This window comes from Parus major, chromosome 5, assembly GCF_001522545.3.
Source record: "Parus major isolate Abel chromosome 5, Parus_major1.1, whole genome shotgun sequence".
NCBI classification, from domain to species: Eukaryota; Metazoa; Chordata; class Aves; order Passeriformes; family Paridae; genus Parus; species Parus major.
The window spans coordinates 13,001,558-13,022,567 of record NC_031774.1 but is presented as its reverse complement, the minus strand read 5'-3'; the positions used below and the strand labels follow the sequence as shown (position 1 = coordinate 13,022,567).

The window sequence follows — 21,010 nt, the reverse complement described above, 5'->3', positions numbered from 1 at the left end:
GCCGGGCGGTGGCGGCGGCGCTGCCTGCGGGAAGCGCTTCCACCGGGAACTGCGTGTCTGGAGCGCTGGAGCGGCGCCGCTCGGGGCGCGCAGCCGTCCGGAGGTGCTGTCCGCGCTCCCCAGGTGCCCGAGGTGCTTTTTGGACCCGGGGGTGAAGTCTCCGGGGTGGTGGGGAGCTGTCACTGGCACGGAGCGCAGATTCCGGGGGGTGCCCGGAGTAGGGGGCACCTTGGCGGTCGCTGCAAAGATCCACCAGGTTTACCTTTCCTTTTTGTTCATCCCCTTGTTGGCTTTGGTTCGCTCACCCCGGGTTGGTGCGTTGCTGTGGTTCCAGAGAAATTGGATGTTTACAAAGCTGATCCCTAAACAGCTCTGCTGTTTCCTCCGGGAGCTTTGCCGATGTTTCTAGTGATACATGGAAGTTTGTGACTGCCTTGCTGTTCTTGGCTCAATCTAGTTTATTATTCTGTATCAACACAAAAAAAACGGTATTCCTGCACCTCTGTTAGCACAACCTCCCACTTCAGCTATGCTGTTGTAGGGGGAAGGATGTCAGTCAGAAGAAAAACGTTTGGAAGAAAAGGATATTCTGGTGGGCTTTCTACTTACTGTATTACTTATTACAACCCCGCTACTAGAGCGCAGCCCAGTTAAAATAATTTGAAGTAGAGGAGAGATGCAGAGGTTTTAACTAATAAAATCGCATGTTTAATGCAGTTCCCTTCCCAAAGGGAACTGAAAATTAAGAAAAAATGTCTGATGTTTGTACAAGATGTTGTGCAATACTTGCTTTGAGTATAAGCTGTGTTCAGGAGTAGTAGTGATGGATGATTTATGAAGAATCCAAAGGGGAAGCAGAAATGGGGCAGGGGAAATGAAATCAGACAGACAAAAGTATTTTTTTATATGGCTTTGTTGGCTCTGAAGGCAGTTGTGTTCTTCATTGCCCCAACTCTGAGAGTGAGCCTGTAAAAAAGTTTATGCATCTGGGAGGAAGCAAAGTTGCTTAAATTGGCCTCTCTTAGCACATTTATTGGAGAGGGAGAAAGGGATTATAGTTCCCACCAAGTTCTGTTTGTTTTTTGGGGTTGTGTTTGTTCTTTTGTAAAGGTAAGTTGGAGCAAAACTGGTAAGAATAAGGGGACAATGAAAGAAAGTTGCATAGAAGATAGAGGGAGAGGAAACAGGCAGAAATAAGAAATACTTGAATGACCTTTTGGGGAGGGGACTACAAACCAGACAAGTAATAGGTTATTTAGCGTCTCATCTTCCTAAATGGTCTGCTGTATTTGAGTATTCTTTTATGTCCTTTTATGTCTCTTAGAGATGCTTGTTTATGAAAATTACAAAGGAGATCTCAGGAAATATTTAAAATTTTGATTGATTTAATAAAATATATTTGTCTTAATTACAGTGGAATAGTACTCCTGATTTATATATTTGAGGTTCCTCTTTCCTGTGAGTTATTGCTGTCATCCCTGAGAGCTCCAAGGTTCATCAGGACACATAATCTTTATATTTAAATCGATGATTTAGTTAATTTTATCCAATTTGAGTAGCTGTGTACTAACAAAGAAAATTTAATGGATATGGAAAACGATGCATTTCAAAACGTTAAGTAAAAAAAAGAACTTTCTGATTTTGTGTTCCTTTGTTTCTTCTCAAACTAAATCAAAGCTGGTAATATTTCTTACTCAGTGTTGCTGTAGTATTTGCTACCTAGCTGGAAACACTTGGGTTAAAATGTTGTTTAAGAAATAAAAATGCTGAGGTGATGTTTTGGAAGGCTTTTTTTTTTTGTCTTAGGCTTTGATGTGGGCCCAAAACCAGACAGTATGTCGTTATTTAGAAAAATGAATGCTAGATTTGAATTTTATTAGAGCAGGATTGCATGTTGTTTATCTTTTAAACTCTTGAACAATTTTAAGGCTGCCTTGTGGGAGCTTTGAAAACTGCAGTGAAGTAGCACTGGTGGGCAGACCAGTGTAAGTCCAACACTGACATGACTAAAATTCATAAAATACAGCGTCAGCCTTACATTCAGGTAAAGATCCTCCACTTTTTGTATTTTAGAAGTATTGCCTTTTAGTGTCTGCAGTCAGTACAGAAATTATTTGGTGTTTATTTGTTTTTAGGATAATACAAGCTTAAAATGAGAGCCTATTACACAAATGTAAGTTGTTTGCTTTATGGATGTGTAACTGTGTAAACATATTGTTCTATTTTAAGTAGAAGATGTGGATGTGTAATTAATTACCAGAACCAGGGTTCAGTCTTTATCAATGATGGTCAGTTTAAAATCAGTCATCTAATACAGCATCATTCAGCTCCTTTGTGGGTGAGGAGGTTGGTGTGATGTAAGTTTGTGAGAATTAGGATGAAGTTGTTTCCAGACTGGGCAGGGAAGGGAAGGAGGAAATGTTTCAAAGCATACCAGCAATGATAAACTTCACTTAAGCTATAAAAATTTTCAAATAAAATGCTTTCATCAAAGCTCACATAAAAAAAATTATGATAAATATTACTTCAGTCTATAACTTTGTAGAAATGAAGCTTGGAAGTATTCCCTTAGATTAAGCTGTCCATGTGATGGTCACTTTGGAGGGAAGAAATGGAAGTAAGAGGGAGAAGGTATGTCTGCATGTTTCATGTAACTTGTAATTTGAAGTTACAAACAAAACATCACTTACAAAACCCAACCACAACTTGCAGTGTGTAGTGTGTGAGGACCTCGGGGTGTTTGTGCTAAGGGAATGTCACTGGTTCAGATCTGGAAGTTGTTCAGTCCATCGTGACCCAGGGGAAATAATTGAGGTTGAAGGCTTCAGTGTTTTAGTTGATGTTTGCAGGGGACTGATCAAGAGCAGGTCATCAGTAACTCATCTGATCTTCTGCTTAGGTTGTAGTCACAGCAGAGGAGCAGAGCATGGTGCCAGTGATGTTTGTTACAAGGTGAGAGCTGGAAGTTTACCTGAATTCTGCATCCATCTGAACAAATTCCTCAAATTCCTGATGAAAAAGTCCATCAAGATTCTTCCATCTTAGAGAAGTTACCTCAGGATTCAGGAAGTACTTGAGTGCCAAATTAGTGGAAACTAAAAGGGTATTTTGAGGAAGTGTTCTTGTTGGTTTAGCTTCTTCCTATTTGCATTTCCAAAACCACCTTTAGACACAAGATAAAGATGAGATGAACCTTTGGTCTGAGTGTAGCCACCCTGCTCTGTTCTCTACGTGTGAATTGTAAAAAAAAAAATGCACCCAAACAAACCTCATAATTGTTGAATCAATACCTGTAATAAGCAGTTTGTATTTTCTGATGGATAAAGCACAGAGGTACATGTGAACGGTGCATTTGTTCTGTCAATTGGTAATCAGCAATTCTGCTCAATCTCCTATGAATATGAGGTGTGTGACTAAGAGGCATCTGCTGATTATAACTGAAACTGTGCAAGTTTCCTGCCTGGGGGGAAACTCAGCTGCTGAAGCAAGTGGTGGAAATAATTTGGCTACTGCAGCAGAATTGCATTAGGTTAGACTGGTAGGGTGATAGTAATACTGTGATACAGAGTTAAGTCTGGGCCAGAGCTGAGGTGTCAATGTTTCCTCTCCATGCATGTTTTTGATGTTCTGTTGAAGGTGTATGTTGTGCACTGCTGCACAGGGAGTAAAATAGGGTCTCTGTGGAGGAGGATTGTTTTCATCTCTGTGTGTTAATAGCCTCTGTACCTTCCATCATGAGCCTCCTGCCTTTTGCTGTGTTCTCAGCATGTTTGCAAAATGTTTTACAAAGTTATGAGGGTGTCTGCTGGCCTTACTTCAGGCACATAATTTAGGAAAAATTGGGATTTTAACAAGGTCCTCCGTCTATGCTGCAGAATATTATAGAACTATGTAGAAGGCATTTGGGTATCTCTGTTGTGGTAATTAAAGCAGACAGCACAGATGTCTTCTTTCCTCTTTCTCTGTTCTAGACACCTTGTATGGTTTTGATAAAATTGGGTATGTAGTTTCAAATGTTGTCTGTCTGCTGTTTAGTACTCTAGGATTAATGGAGGTACTCATTTAGCTACATGCTCCAGGTAATTTGTCTTGCTCCACATGGGTCAGGCCCCACATTGCATGAGTAAATAAGGTCCCTTCCAGTCTTAATTGTTCCATGATAGTGATATTCCAGAGTAAAATTACTTTGCAAGTCAGGAATTACTTCACCAATTATTCAGCTGGGGAATCAAAATATTTGGGCCAATGACCTCGCTTAAAGAATGGGAAAAGCCTGCAGCTAATGTTGATTCTGTATGAAAGTTTGTGTTGTGTGAATGTTTTCAAGCAGCCTTTGAAAAATGGGATTGGTGGAGGGATTGTGTATGTCAGGGTGACGTAGAGAAAAGCACGACTTAAGAGGTGTCTGTAGAGCAAGGGAACTGGTACAAGGTTTTTAAAAGCAAACTTTTAAAACAGGAGGAGTGGAATTGAAAGCATTGTTCTGTAAGGAGAAACATTGCAACAGAACTAGAATTCCTAGCCTTTGTCAAACAATGTGGGTAATATGCTTGGCTGTAAGGCATGGAAAAAACTATCTTGGCCAAATGCATCGGAATGAAGGAGCCTGGGATGCCATCAGTTTCATTCTTGCTCTTTTCTGGTACCTGCATCCAGAAAATACTGGGCAGGAACAGAATAGGAGGATGCTGTTAAGTGAACTAAGAAGAGGATAGGAAGAAATACAGAGATGCAAAGTTTGGTGAGTAATTCTACAGCTGATGAAACAGATGCGCAGTTTCCTGTTGATTTGTGTCTTCTCCTGATTGGCTTTAAGGACTTCTTGCCATCATTCAATCATTTGTGAAATTTATCCTGGTGATAAATCTGCAGTGTCCAGTTATATGAGCTCATGCTACAGTTTTCTTCTAGCTGTGACACTCAGGGTTCTTGGCAGGGTCAGGGTTTTTATATTTATGAAACTTACATGAAATTCAATTATCTTTGACCCCCATCACTTAACAGACCTAAATGGAGTGATGGTTAGGCTCAGAATTTGAGGGGAAGAGTATAATAGCAGAAAGGTGCTGAGTACGCTTTCAAACCTGCTGTACCAAATCTGCACGTATCCACATCTACTGATGGAAGGGCTTGCAGTGGCCAGTGGTGCAAACCATTGCAGAGGAAGAGTGTTGCCATGGGAAACACATGATCTGTAGATATCTGTAGCTGCCCTCACTGAGATCTGGCTGGAATATCATGAGAAATGCATCTATGCTTTTTCTTTCTTGAAACATTGATCAAAACATGAAGATTCAAATTTAACAGCAGCTACAAAGTGTGCCGTATCTACTAATGATCCTCTGCACAGTGTCCTGGGTGAAAACTGATTTCAGTAGTTCATAAATTTTTATAAGCACTGAAACAGCTGAGGATGGATTTTTCAAGGGATTTGTTGCTGATGTTGAAAGACCTTAAAGGCTGAGACTTCCTGTTCTAGTGCTAGAAACATCCTATTCTTGCCTAGCCCTCGAGATCAAAGGTTTTGTGATGAAATTGTACTTTTTTGTTGTAAATGAAATTTCAAAATCAAAGTTAAGAGATGTGGTTCCTGTTTAGATATTTATGATCTGAATGATTTGAGCAAAACAAATGAAATGAGTGTTGGTTCAGGGTTTGTGCCCAATTAAAAATCAAACCTATATTTGAGCTAGTAATTGTCTTTGAAGGTTCTGTAGATATGAGCTGAAACAAAATGGATTAAATTTTCTGGTTAACTGTGTTCATCTAATTTGTAAGGAGGCATTTGCTAATTTTGCTAAAATGACTGGATTAAAGAAGCTACTAAGTTTTTAGTGGAAAGATAGTGTGATAGAACTGTATAGCTTTAACACTGACCTTTCATAACTGTCTGTTATTGAGAAGACCTCCAGTTTAAACCTAACATTACTTAGAAAGAATAACAGCTTTACTTCAAGAAGTCATGTCATGAGTATGTGCTCAGTTTTTTCTCAGTCTGTAGCAATCTGAATGCATCTGGCAGAGAGGGCTTCTGAACATCAAAGTTCTTGTGACTTTTTTCTTTTTTTTGCTAAGGAGTTTTCCTGCTGTGGCAAATGTCTGGCTATAAATTCCTTTGCAGATGATTAGTATTTTCCACAGTATATTACTGCTGACATATTTTGCTAAGTTTTCCCTGGTTTCCCATAAAATTGCTACTGTCTCTGGTATGCAGGCAAGATTTGTTAATTAGTAAGTTACCTATGATTCAATGTGAGGCAAATACTTCAAGTATTTTTATTTTTGTTTTCTTTAATGGCAAAATAACCTCAAAGTTACTTTGAAAATTGCACTTGTTTTGAGGAAGCGCTAGCTACTGTATGCCAGGGCCTTACTTTATAAGGAATGCAGGAAATGGCCTGACTTGTTATCACTGCTTCTGTATTTAGTGCTTGGACTCCAGGGAATTCATGTGCACTGACTTCTGATAGCTATAAAGTACTTCTTGTGAAGAAATTACCAAATAATATGTTCTGTGCTTACGTAGAACAAATTATAAATAGGGTATTACAAGCCTTTGGTGTTTTTGAGAAGAAAGCTGTGCAACTCATCTGACATAGAGAAGAATGTTAACATGTACATGAGCAGATGGTGAGATTACCTCTGCTTAAGGTAAAACGATTTATGTCTGATGATGTCATCCCTTGCTTATTAAGATAGGAAGCTAATTTAGATTTTGGGAGTCTTTGTCCTGGTAGAGATGTAATGTCCTGTACTGGTTCCCCAAAGCTTCTTACCAGGAAACTATAAATTCCTTATTGGAAAGAAATTTCTTCCTGCTTTCATTTTATGTATTTGCTAGACAAGTGCATATTTAATATTTTTTTTTAATTTTTTTTTTAATGTAAGCCTCTATAAGTGAAAATCTGGTTTAAATTAATTTCCATTCCATGTGGAGGCTTTGATCTGAAGGAGATGGTCAGGCACCTTGCAGTTTCTTGCTACTTTTTTTTTTAGAGTATTTTACTCCTCTGAAATAATGATGTGATGTACAATAGTCAAAAATATATAACAATCCACAGGTTCTTGAGTGATGAAATTAACTTAGACTCTAAACTCATTTATGTAAAATTGTTACCAAATGTTACCAAGGAAGGGTTGCTCTTGAAAAACCAGAGCCAGAGAGGCCTGCAGTCTCCTGTCTGATCAGAACTGGTTGAGAAAGGAAATACTGCTTCAAGTTAGTGAAATCTGACTGCAAGAGGCATTGCCCTTGGTCAGGGCTGTAGATAAATTGTGTGGTTGAGGTTTTAGGCCCACTTCTAAAGGAAGCAGATGAGGTTCTGCTAGAGCAGTGGATATGTGGCAACTTCACCCAAATATGAATGTGTCTGTTTAATTTCAAAATTAGGGGATAAGTGAGTGGTGAAGTGCATTGTTTTATCACTTCTGAATTTCTGTTATAATCTCTTCAATTGCTTCAGTCTTTCCTTTAAAAATAAACAAAACATTTCTCATGTTCTTTGAGTGCTTGGCAAGAGGAGCACTCTTGAAGGTGAACAGATTGACAGCTGAAAATTGATTGTCACTGTTACTTAAAATAGTGTGCAGCAGTTCAGATGAGAGCAGTCCTAGCTCTGTAAGGATCACTTCTGAGTCTTCAATGACCTCCAGTTGTTGCAAACTTCTGATGAGTTCCTACAGCTTGGTCAGTAATGGTTCAGTATTCTAGGATTTGAACTGAAACATTTTTCTGAGTGTTTGAGTTCCCTGCTGATAGATGATCCTAACGGAATGTGCTCTTCTCTTTGTACATGTTGGAGAAGTTTAAATTCTGCTCACTCTGCCTTTGAACTTAGATGTCTGCAAAGTGAGAAGTTCAACATGAAGCTAAACTTATGTGAAAAAATTAACTGATGCTACATGGTTAGCATTTAAAAAAAGGTCTATTAGTATTTTAATCATGCTTATGCCTAGGGAGCTTTTCTTCTGGTGTGTTGTATGAATTTACTGCATAGATGCAGTAAAAAGTTTTGCCAAGACTATTGTAATTTTATCAGATTTTTTGTATCAGTTTTTTTCATGTAAAACTTTGAAAAAAACCTGCAGTCTGCTTATAAAATTTGGCAGAAATTTAAGCACTGACTGTAGAAGTTTCCCAAGGACAGGACTTAAATACAGCAGTCATGTTATGTGTATATATGGTGTTGAGGCTGTCTTGCAAAGAATAAGGCTAAAATTCAATTTTTCAGATAACCACAAATTGAATGCTGTCTTGCATGCTGGAAGTCACTGGATTTGTCAGTGCAAGTGTGCTGTCATAAACTGACCAGAATACAGCACTATAATGTGAAATTGTGAAATAAACAAGTAGTTATTGAGTGTCTAAGATTCTCTAGATGCTGGTGAAGGAGGGTGCTGTGGTAACGGTGTACCATGTTTCTGAGAGCTGAGGAATGTGTGTTTATCTGCAGTTGTGACTTCGTGGAACAGTGACTCTCCTTGTGAACAGGAGGCTGCTTGGTGATATGGAAATTCAGGACATCGATTTCAGCAGCAAAATAAGGCTTTGTTTTTGTTTTAAGAGCTAGCTGTTGTTATATATAAATACTTTGAAGACCATGTAATTTTTTTTTTCATCCCCTTGTAATTGTCAAGCAGCACCTGAATGGATCGATAATCTTGTAAGTTGTAGCCCAAGCAGTTCTGAATAGTCTTGGAAAGTATGATTCCATTTTATTTTTTTGAATAAAGTTCAGGAAAAAGCCCTTCTGCTCTTTAGAATCCTTAGGCAACATCAAGACTCTGAAAACTGCAAACTGCACTTACCTCAGGCTGCTGCTTCTTGGAAAAGCCAAGTAGGAATTCTTGAGAGGACTTCATAAGTCAGTGTGTTCTTTTATCTAAAAATCTGACAGCAGTTTTAACCAGCTGTAAGTTAATGAAGAGATTAAAGCCAGCTTAGCTTTCTAGACAGTCTGAGAAGGCGGTGTCAAGTATACGAGACTTCTTATTAGGATATTGTCTGTGGCTAGTATGCTTAGACCATCTACAAAATATTCAGTACATCCTCAGGAGAAGTTTGAGTATGATTGTCCTGCTAACAGGAACAGAAGGCCGCATTTGTGCCATTAATGGGACCAGAGACTTACACTGTCTATAAAAGAGCCCAGCAAAATGGTGTTGGAGATTTTAAATTTATTTCCTGATTGTGTTTTATGCTGAGCTCTGGAGATAGACTGTAGACAGGGCAAGGCTTCTTCCTAATGGCAATATTTATGGCTTTAATGGGTGTCAAACTGCAGCTTCATATACTGGACAGAAGAGGATCCGGTGTAGTTTTTTTTCTGTCAATTTTGTCTGTGTTAAATATTTACATCATTATCCTGTGTATTGATTCATACCTGTAACTTCCAAAGTTCCTCCTTAAGACTTTATGCCCCAGGACTTGAGTTGTGTGGTTTTCAGGGTTTTATAATTCTGTTAGTCTGTCACTTTTTCAGTCTTTCTGAAGACACCCTTCTTTATTTAAATCTTGTCTTGGTAACTGTAACATCATTTCTGATGTAATTCTGCTTTGTCAAAGGTTTCACTTGGATTTGTGTTCAGACTGAGCTGAAATGTATAGAACCTCTTATAAAGATGTCTGTCCTTAACACCATAAGCCATTGAAATGAGGTAGATAAAACAAAAGCTTGGCCAGACTTAAAGAATTTAAAGAATCTGTTATAAATCTGTTAAGAATCTTGCTGTCTGTGTGGGGACTCCAGAGAAATACAGTCACTTTGAAGCACATCTCACTGGTTTGATTCAAGCAGGGCAAAAAAACCCCTGATCTAAAATCCAAACCCTTATAATGGGCATGAATTGAAAGGGAACATAAAGCATTTTGTGTTATCTGCATTATTTGCAGCAAAGAATTCTTAATTTGTAGATTGTTGCATGCAGAATTATTTGCAACTATAAGGCTCATCTAGTTCAGTGAAACTGTGTTTTAATGAGGATTGCTGATTATGTAACCCTCCCAGCAGAAACTCATTATTCCTGATTTTTATCTTGGTGCTTGATGTGCATACTGGCTATTGCTGGAAGACATCTCCTGGGCTCACCTCTGATCCAGCTGTGTGCAAAAAGCTGGAGAATAAAGCAGAAGTAATGCTGAAGAATAATACAGTTTTTGTGGTAATCTCTTGCAAGATTATTTTAATAAAGAGTCTGCATAGATATTGTGGTGAATATGGGAAGTTGTATCATAGTCCTAAGCACAAGACTGGAACTGGAAAAATGTAAAATTCCATGTTCTTGGTGGTGGCTTTAAACAAAAGTGACCTTTTGGAGTTTCTTCCCTTACCTAGTAGTAAATGACACTTCCTTTAAAGGGCTGTTAAAGAGATTAGTCAATGAGCAGCTGTACTTAAATAGCTTATTTTGCTTGTCCCAGAAATATCATTTCATAAGCATTATTTTTCTTGTTAAGAGGGTAAAGTACAATATTTTCCAAAGGATGAGAGGTCCTTCAGTGTCATTATGACTGTTATAATCATGGTGCAGCAGTTTGAAAGGTCTGATTTTGTAATCTAGTGAAATAAGGTGGAAGCCCTCTTGATAATGTGCTTTATCAATTATATATTTGTATAGTCTTTAGAACGACTTCTACTCCCAAGATTGCACCTGTGTAATTGCTCAAGTCTGAAAACTGCTACATACCTGAAGGTGGCTTTTGTGTGTCTTGGGTCTAGTGGTGCAAAAAGAAGCCAAGTGCTTACTAGCACCAGTAGGCAGAATAAGAAAAATAAATGGGTCTTGCATAATTCAAAGAACGTCAATTGTCTGGCTTCTTTTTAAGTTTGACACTCCCTCCCCCCAAAAAACCAAAAAATTGACCTCTTCAAAATTATATATCCTGGGTTTCTGAAGGACATATGCAACTTTGCCAGCTGGTGGTGTGTGAATTAGTTGTTGTCCGTGTATGATTTGTTGCATGTATTTCTAGTGTTTCATTTCCTTTTCAGGTCTGCTAAATCTGCTCTGAAGCCAAGGTTGACAACCAGTACAAGGGAAGTGTTGCTGCTTTACATGGACATCTGCTCTTGCGGCATGGCCCAGATATCCAGCAGCAATGGATTCAAACAGCGTTCCTCACCTTCTCTGTCAGCCCCGAGGCCAAAAGATGTGGACAAAGAAGAGGCACTCCAGATGGAAGCTGAGGCATTAGCCAAAATGCAGAAGGAAAGAGGTGTAGCTGGTAATAAACAAACTTTTCATTCTTTAAGCAGCCCCAGACAAAAAGTACAGACTCATAACAAACAGGACCATGATCTCATGGTGTTTCCAGAGTCTGATGCCAAGAGCATGGAAGATAAACTAAGTACCATCGACATAGAGAAGCTTACTCATGCTGAACTAGAGAAACTGCTGCTGGATGACAATTTTGAATCTAGTAAAGTACCTACGTTACCAGCAAGTCCTCTTTTGAGCCCTTCTATGTCTTCTCAATTTTATCTTGGGCCCGCAGGTCAGAGGAGACAGTGGACACCTGGAATACCAGCACCTGTGACATGCACTTTACCTCCTATTTACACCTCAGCTTCTTACACAAAACAGATTGGTGTATTTCAGAATGGATTCCATCCAAGTATGTCATCCTATCCCTCTAGAGATCCTATTTATCTTGGTCTTCCAAGACAGTCACAATACATTTCATACCCACTGGCAGCTACCACACCTTTCCATCCGCACAGAGGCCTACCTTTATATCCTCCAGTACTCACTCCAGAAATGGCAAAAGTATTTGATAAAATTGCAAGCACTTCAGAATTCCTGAGAAATGGGAAGTCGAGCACAGACCTAGAAATGACTTCTATAAAGTCTGCAGTGTCCAACCTGCCGGCCTCGGAGAGCTGCAGGGATGTCAGTAAATTTGATTGGTTGGATTTGGATCCTCTCAGTAAACCAAAAGTGGACACTGTGGAGACTTTAAACAAGGCAGAGGATGATGGAGAGAGGGCTTCAAGTATGACTGCTGAAGATCCGTGGGATGCTGTTCTGTTAGAGGAAAAACTGTTACTAACTTGTCATCTGGAAAGAAAGGTTAATGGGAAATCTTCTGGAGCAACAGTCACAAGGAGCCAGTCCTTAAACATGAGAACAACTCAGATTGCAAAGTTACAGGGCCAAACATCACAGGTATGTAAATGAGTATCTTTAAATTGCACTATAACAGTAAAGATTAATGACAGTATTTAAAGACACTTTAAGGTCTGTTATTTATTTTATGTGTATTAGTAGGCTTGAGCAGTATCCAAATAATGTGATGTTATGTCATATGTATTAGTGCTATTCAGAAAATTGAACATTACTACCGAATTATCTCCCAAAATACCTCCATCCTTTTGTAATCCTTCCACATTTACTGAGGAAATTGCTGTTTTGCAGCTCAACACTCCAGTAAGAAATAGAAATAATGCTCAATGCAATTAAGTGTCTAAATCATACTGATAAATATTTCAATTTTATGAACAATTCTCATGATACTGTGAAATAAAAAGGTGGTGAGCTAAGCACTGAAAATTTTATCTTGCCTTTTACACAGTAAAAGTACTTTTACACAGTAGTTCTCTTTTGCAGGTAGAGAACTTTCCTTCTGTGTAGGAATGCTAGAGAGAACATTTGGTGATCCTGTGCTGGGTGGTGGGTCAGAAACACTGTGTTTCTGCTCTAGAAGAAGGTAAAACATCTTTGTGTGATTTTACTTTTATCAGGCAGGGCGAAAAGAAGTTTGAGAGGTTCTTCTCTAGGATCACTTTAACAAAACATTCAAGACCAAACTCTCAGCAAGGGTTTTAGTTATGGCACTCATATCTTTGAACATGGAGCACATGCAGTTTCTGTCAAAACCAAACTGTGCAGCAGGTGATCAATACTGCCAGTCTCATTTGCTTAATTACGGCCCTTTAGAGCATTCTACTTTTCCCCAAGGCCATTAAAAGACTATAGGTTATTTAACTTTTCCTTTATTTTCAATTCTTTCTGTGATAATTCCACCACCACCAAAAAAAAAAAAAAAAAGTGTTTTAAAATATTATTTAGCTCACTAGAAAGTAGATAAGAATACTTCTGGGTTTCAGGGTTTTTTTTGGTGGAGTACAAAGTCTGAAAGAGAAGTGGAGGAGTTTTCAGTGGAAAAGCCAGCACCCTGGCAAGGGTGATAATGGCCAAAAAAATTATATTTGTAGAAACTGGTTAGAGAATGGGAGTTAAGTGATTTGCTTGCGTTGGAGACTTTGTTGCTTTTTTCAGACTTTGGTTTACAGCTGTTTTAAATCTTAGGTATTGTCTTTCTAGGTGTTTTTAATAGGCTAGGGACATGCCATAAAAAAACAACTGTTATCACTCGAGGATATTTTCTAAATAATTCTTTAGTTCTTCCTTCCCCACCCCCAAACTGGAGGAGGTTTTGCTCTCAGAAATAGAAATATTTACTAGACTGTGGTCTAAAAGGCTGTCTAAATTTCCACTGAAGTGAAATTTTTGGCCCCTCATATGAAGGATTTCCTGTTTTTTCTGGGTTAGGTGTCAGTATTCTGGCAGAAGTTCAATAGAAGGCCAGTGGAGAAGGAATAAAAACCACCCGTAAACCAAAAAAATCCATTTATCTCTGGTTTTGTGCCATGTGTACAGATCTTGGGTCTGACTTAAGGGTTTTTTTTTTTCCCCACTTGTTCTTGAGCTGTGGTACATTAGCTCTGTTATTTCACAGTATTTAGAGAGGCATGTAAATTTGGACTCTACAGCAGTTTGCTTCTCAGTTTGCTATGTCACCTGGTGATGTGTTTGTCAGTTTTTCAGTGGTGGCTGGTTGGCTGTAATTAACTCCTGAATAATAACTGGGCTATATTGGATCAGTGCTTCTCAGGTGGTGTCTGTAGGAAGTAGTGTTTGACTGTTGCTGAATGACATCTGGCTTTATACATTCCTGGTCCTTTCCAAGAAGGTAGGATTTCAAAGGGTCTTTCCTGTTCGTAAGGTCCAGTCTCATGCTATTTGCATGAGAGTCATAAATGAAGTTCGAGCTCTGCCTCCACGTGTCATCTTTTCTTCCTGCCGCTTTTGATTTAAAGGCTGTTCCAGCTCCTCATCAGTCATCTGATTTTCAGCAGAACACATTTGTAACTAGTTCTTAGCAAATGTTCTTCTTTCAGGATAGAACAGCAGGTACTTAAGATGAAAGAATCATTTTGATATTTACCTCAATATGTTACAAGAGATGGTGACTTTTTGTCAGCTTTCACTGCATGCTCTGTGTGAGAGCTTCTCCTTCCTTTTTTATTTTTTTGAAGATGCCTTATGAGCATTTTAGCTCTCTGTGTAAGAGCACAGTGTACCATGTACCTTGTACATCAGCATGAGTAAACCCTCCTGACAGGCAGGAGCATCCTGCTTGGTACTCTTTTATTGCATTTGCTTTATTTGTGATAGCATCACTACATCAGTTCTGTAGTCAATTAATTTTCTTGAAGTCACCATCTTTTTCAAACAAGGTCTTACTGCACACTTCTGCAGTGAATGCTGAATTGAAGGTTTGAGATTTACTTTCCACCTGTGTTCCTCCAAACTTGTTTTTGGCATCACAGTCCAGTTCTAGCCTGTATTACGAAGATAGGTGATGATACAAGACTACAAGTTAGTAGGGTTGTTTCTGCTGAGTTATTAAAGAAGGAAATAAATAGATTTAAAGATGAGCCACTCAATTGGTAATACTTGAAATACAATGTGGGTAGTCTCTCTTTTGCCTGTCCTGTGCTTCTGCTTTATTTTCTACTCAGTATAATAGGAAGCTGATTTATGCAGCCTCCCTTTTTAGCAGTTCTCTTGTATTTTTCCCAATTTACCTCAGTTTATATGTTCTTCAAAGTAAATTTTAAGTCTTGCATTTTAACAAGTCTGGATCATTCCTCCCAGATCCTTCCTGAAAAACTCAAGTCTTGCTGCCCCTTTAAACAAAAATATTAGAATTTTGATTCAATCAAAAACATATTTTGATTCTGTCAAAACTTATGACTGTTTAATCCCTGAATCAATAGATTGATTTGTTTTGATGAAGTATCCATTTGTATGTATTCTTATTTTTGCCTATTTAATGTATATATTCATATTTGAAGTAGCTATACATTTAGTATAGCTTTAAATACTTCAGGGATTGACACTCATTTCTGAAAGCAGAGGCAAAAAGCATCATTTTGTCCTCTTTTATGTGTTGTTTTCTCTTGCTTTCCACAGAGCTGCTGAGTCTTGTGACTTTTTATATCCATGGAACTTTATTTAACTTGACTCATTAATTTACTGGGGTTTGGGTTTGTTTGTCATTGTTCAGATTAATTATATTCACAGACCACTTCTATTTTTGCAGCCTGTGCTGATATGAACTATTTATCTCATCTGGCCTGAAATCCTTTCTTTCAAGTTATTTCCTGATGGACTGATAGCTTTTTCCACCTCCTAGATTGGCCCAAGTGGAAGTTAAAAAAATTAAAATTCTACTTGTTGCTCAAAACCCATCTGAGTCCAGTGGGTTTAAATAGAATTTTAGTTTTTCAGAGCTTGTTGTCCTGAAATTATTTTCCCAAAAGTGATCAAAAATTAATATTAAAGTTCAGCTGAAAATAAGGAGATGTTTGATGTTCTTAATTTTCCACCAGGAGGTCTTTTCTATCATTACGTATTTGTAATAACATGAGGTTTCCTTCCTTAGCCAAATGTGACCCTGAGGTGAACCACGGATAACCAAATCTCTTTTTTCTTTGCTCATTAGATTAGAATTTGTTGTTTACCCTGGCTGTTTATATGTGTTGACATGCCTTGTTAGTTCCCTAAACTTTGAATTTAGCAGTAGAATAACCTGCAGATTTTTCCGTAAGGAATTCAATGTCACATAGTTGCATAAAGTGGTGTTTCTTCACTGGTGTGACTTTATTTGAAGTAGGCCCCTTGTATAGTGCTTTTATCCTATGGTTGCATAGTGCTTTGTGTACTTATTTGTGGTATTCCTTAAAGATTTTTTTAAATAGAATTTAACACTTGTAAAGGCAGCTTTGTGATTTGCAGTGTCTGAGTTTTGTGTTGCGTGCCAACCAGCAGGTGATTAACCTTCACCAGAGGTGTCTGCCTTTCCCTGGGTATGTTCCCTGCCTGGTTCCTTGTGTATTTTGGTTGTTGTTGTGCAATTGCTTAGTGTTTACTAGATACAGTTGCACAGGTTAGCAGGACTTGTGAGCTTGCCCAGTATTTTTATGTGATAGAGCTTGTCTGAAATGTTACAATAGAATAATGTATTTAAATTTAAGGTATTATGCATGCTCCTGCAGTTCATTTCAAGTTTTGTGGTTTTACAGCTTCCTGCTCTAATTGTCTCCTATGGTATGGCTAATCCCCAATTACACAGAATTTGTCCTTTTGACTGATCAGTGTTCATGCAACCAATATTTTAGCTGTAATAATTAGGATTAAATGCAATTTAAGTGGCAATTATAGGTTGCCTCTCTTCCAACTTTATGCTTAAACAAGTTAATTTGAAGGGAAAAAAGTGCTTAAAGAAAAGACCTGATACTATGTGGCTGTCTCAGATTTGACCCCTTTTCTGACAGTCTAATTTAACTATATTGTCTTGATACGCTCTAATAAAATTAGCTGACTACATTGGCTAATAATAAATAACCCACATAGTTAAGTAGTTAATCAGTACTTCATCTATGAATAAATTGTGGTGATTTTCAGAAAAACTCTGGTGCAATCTGCTTTGTTCCTAGACTTGTGGTTGGATTAATGGTTTCTATAAGCATTATAAAATCTTTGGATGAAAAATGTACCTGATCGTGTAACTTATTACAGGGAGGATCTGGCAGGAGCTTCATGAATCCTTCAGGCTAGTGGTGGCTTTTAGACTATGGACAACTGAGTTCCACTGGTTATTCCAACTTTTTTCTGCTTTCTGCTCACTCCAGCATTTGGATGTATTGTGAATTGGATCAGGAAACAGATATGGATTTAAAACCTGCTGCTGTGTTTGTCGTTCTGTTTTTGTTGGTTTTTAAAGTTGATTAGATTTTGCTATTTGAAACTGCAGCTCTCTTACAGCAGTTATTTGTTGGATTGAATACTTTAAAGATGGTGGTTTACAGTTTTGGGTGATGTTTTGAGCATTGAGCATAAGAGATTAAAACAGTTGTAAATTGATTCCATGGGGTAAATCGTAAGTTTCATGTTCTGAATGCTATTTCCTTCCAGTGTTCAACTTGTATTTTCCTGCTTTGTAGAAAGAAATAATCATGGGCACCAGTGATACATAGTGGTTCTTTCTGGAACTACACTGAATTTGAATTGCAGAACTGGATTCTTCCATCTGTGGTTCAGCTGAATTTAGCCAAATCCCAACAGGTCACTGCTGGGAGCTCAGGAACTGCTTGCAACTTAATATTAACTGATAATGGTGCTGGTAAATAAATGACCTGCTGTCAAGGAGTCACTGCTCCAGTGAATCTATACTTTTCAAGTTAGTCGTGATATATGGTTTTCTCCATATAGATGCAGACATAAAACTAATAGTAAACCTCAGACTCATGAAAATCTGTCACCTGCATGTGGCTTTGCTTGCTTTAGGAATGTGTTTGCGGCTATTTAAATCCTGTGTTATCTTTGAGTTGCAGAAAGACAGTGGGACCACAGGCACGCTGACAGAAAACGTGCTTCTCCAAGCAATTGAAGGGCAGAATCAAGAGCTGTCAGCTTTTTCTGAAGCAGTTACGAAGTAAGAAATAACTGAGTATGAATTAACTTTCAGAAAAGAAAAAGAGAGCTAGATGATTCATTTTCAGTTAGCTTGACAAGGAACAGTCCTATATATTTTTTTTTTTGCTTGATGGGACAGATTTCAGTATATATCCTTTTCCCTTTTCTTATCTCAGTTTTTCCTGGTTTTGTCCTGTTGTTTTTTTTTTTCCAAGAATGCAACAGAATTGTTAAGATCTTCAGTACTAAGATTATCGTATAATGTCCTCTTTCTTATTTTGGTCCTGTGACTTTCACTTTTCCTTGTTTTTATAGTACCTTTTTACCCTCAAAGTATTTTTCTGTATCTTGTTAGTTTTTTATTACAATTTCTATTGAAAGAATTTGAAGTCTGTTTTTTTCTTGTTAGCTGATACACCTTACAAAATCTTATCACTCAGTGGATTTCCAGCCTTAAAATGTGTGTATTTTTGTTGCTTTCACACTGGAATTCTGTAACATAAAGCCTTTAAATTTGTCTCTGATAGATCAGATAGTAAAGTTCCTTAAAGATTGTGTGGGGTTTTTTTCTTACTGCCACAATTTAAGGAGAGATTACTTTTTTGTTTTCTTCTCAGAGAAGACAAACTACTCTTGCTTTTATTCCTTTTAAGATCAAAATTCAAGAAATGATGGAGGAAATAGAGATCTTTGAATCTCAATAGCATCTATTTTTTTTTTTATAGCAGGAATGTTTATGAAATGAAAAGGAAACTCCACAAAAAAGATGACAGTTCATGTATGTGGGTAACATGCTGATGAACAACATTTGGACAAAGCTCCCATAGGATAGGCTTGTTGCAACACTTTCTGGTTAAATCTAATTGTTACCCTTTCTTTGAACACCCAGTGTTTAAAGTACTGATGGACTTTCAGCTGGACAGCTCTTGCTGGCGGATCTTGCTATTGTCCAGAATCAAGATGATAAATAAATAATCTTTATAGAGGAGTTCTGTTATTAATCTCCTATAATATTGCTTTAATTTTGGTAGAAGTTTACGGTTAAATTAGTTTATCCATGTTAAATAGAAGAAGATATAAAACAGGTTTCCAAGTATGGTTTATTCACTTGAAGGTAAATGTTCTATATTCTTTGTGTCCTAAATAAAAACCTTTACCTCAATTAAGGCCTCTTCCTCAACTTCCATAGCTTGGAATAACTACCTTCTGCATGGTATCTAAGTTCAGATTAGACTTCTCAAAATTGAAACATATGAAGAATTTAGTTGTTCTTTTTTTTCTTTTTTTTTTTTAACTAAGTTTTAGAAAGTACTGTGGATAATCTTTTTAAGATCTGTTTTAGAGCTTACCTTCTGCAGAAGCTGGATATGTCCTGTAAGAATTGACCTATTAAATATTCTAAGCTTTCTGGAAAACCTGCCTAATTATATGTTAGTATTTTTTTGCTGTCTATTACTTGTATAATTATGTGGGCAATGTACTGTTGAGAGTAGAAAAATTAAATGGTGCTTTGCACATGCAATTTAGGTATAGAGCCAAAGGTAGTCTTTACTGTTCTGCCTTGTGGTTGTTACCATGTTACTTTGCTTTAATCTTGGACTTCTCAATTGCAATATTTCATAAACCTTCTCTTCCTCCAGATTGAGGACCAAGTTTCCTTATACTGATCAGCAAACAAACCCAGGTTTTGTGCTGAGTCCAATCATGCTGCAAAGAAATATTAGTGGGGAGAGTGCCAGTATCAAAGTTTCAATAGAAATCGAAGAATTCCAACAACCAGTAACTTTCACATGCGATGGTATGTTCCTGCTTCTTGAATTGGAGTTTGCTTGTTAAAGACTGTACATTCAGCCTAGCACAATGCCTTTCAGTTTTTGTAATCCCTGGCTCTCAGGGACATGGGTTGTTTGTGGGAAATGTGGAAAAGGTACTGAGGAAAGGCCTAGTTCTGAGTCAGTGCCTCTAAAAATATTTAGAAATTGACAAACTGAAATATTGACTGTAAAAAGGAAAGTCCAGCAAAGCAGAAGCACTATTCTGTCCATAGCTGGATAGAATAAAACAGTTTTTCAAGAATTTTTACATTATGGTTGCTGAGGTGATAATGACACTAGGGCTGAGATTTTTAATGTTTAATTTTTCAATTTAACACTAACTTTTTAACACTATTTTTTAAAATAAATTTCTGTAGGCCATCTAAAAATTCAGGCAAACTGCTGCTGGAAAATAGGAATACAAACTGAAACTATCTATTACTTGCCTTCAATACATGCTTATGCACACAAACACTAAAATAATACTGTTGGATGTGCCACAACTGGCTGTCCCAGTTTTGTGGGTAACCAGGAATATTGGTTTGGGGTGGACCTTTAAGTTTTGCCTGGCTGTACTACATAAATTCATATTCTCTGTGCAGTCTTGCTGCACAGTAGTTGTATTTGTAACTGCATGCTGTCAACTTCTGGCAGTTCTGGGTGATCAAATAACTGGTAATAAATTTTTTTGCCTCAATAGTTTTGTAGTCTCTTGTCATTTGTGAGGATTATCATTTGGATCTCGACTTCTAACAGTGTAGCTGCTTCAGAGCTGGTTGTTCTCAAGAGACCTGGAGTTGTTCTATTGCTCCCATGAACTTGCTGCTCTATTGGAAAAACAACCTCTCAATGCATCAGTGTTTTCATTCTATGTTAATTTGCTGGACCTTACATTTATAATGTGGTGACTTAATAATCTTTTGTTAAGAAATGAGGTGGATTGTAAGTATAGCTGAAGAAGGGTTTCTGCACTTAATCCTTAAGACTACACTTATCTAATATTACAAGCTTTATCCTTTCCTACAAAAGGCTTTGGTAGAGTAACTAAAATGTTAGGGCTTCAGCCCTTTATTTCTAGTATTTTTTGTGACTAGTTTGGAGTGTGTTTTGCATTCTAACCTGATGTATTTTCTTCTTTGCACTTTCTACTCCCTTTTTTCTGATGCTGAAACTAATGGCAGTTAAACTACTTGTCTACTTGTCACTATAGCTGGTGAAAGGCAGTTATGTCACTAATAATGGGAGTATTTTGAATTATTCTCTACCTTAAATTGCTTGTCTTCTTGGTCAAATTGTTGCATAGCTTAGTATCCTGATGCTAGAGCTGCTTCAGTTTGGCTTTCAGTCTTGCTCAGAAAGAACTGCAGCCTCTCAGTGCTCTGAACAACTCAGTTTGTAGAAAGAATTCGGGAGGGAAATGGATGAACTTTAGA

At 37.7% G+C, this 21,010-nt stretch overlaps 1 protein-coding gene across 2 annotated transcripts in view; it reads left to right on the top strand.

Annotated features, from left to right (window-relative positions):
- The first annotated feature begins 10,991 nt into the window (after positions 1–10,991).
- PIK3C2A (phosphatidylinositol-4-phosphate 3-kinase catalytic subunit type 2 alpha) overlaps positions 10,992–21,010 on the top strand; it is a 39,066-nt gene continuing 29,047 nt past the window's right edge. The window contains exons 1-3 of one of the 2 annotated variants that reach the window (XM_015631091.1): positions 10,992–12,165; positions 17,682–17,782; positions 19,404–19,561. In XM_015631091.1, coding sequence (XP_015486577.1) covers positions 11,056–12,165; positions 17,682–17,782; positions 19,404–19,561 — 1,369 coding nt within the window. In that variant the 5' untranslated portion in view covers positions 10,992–11,055. Of the gene's footprint in view, positions 12,166–17,675; positions 17,783–19,403; positions 19,562–21,010 lie in introns of both variants that reach the window. The other variant, XM_015631090.1, reaches the window with a different exon arrangement.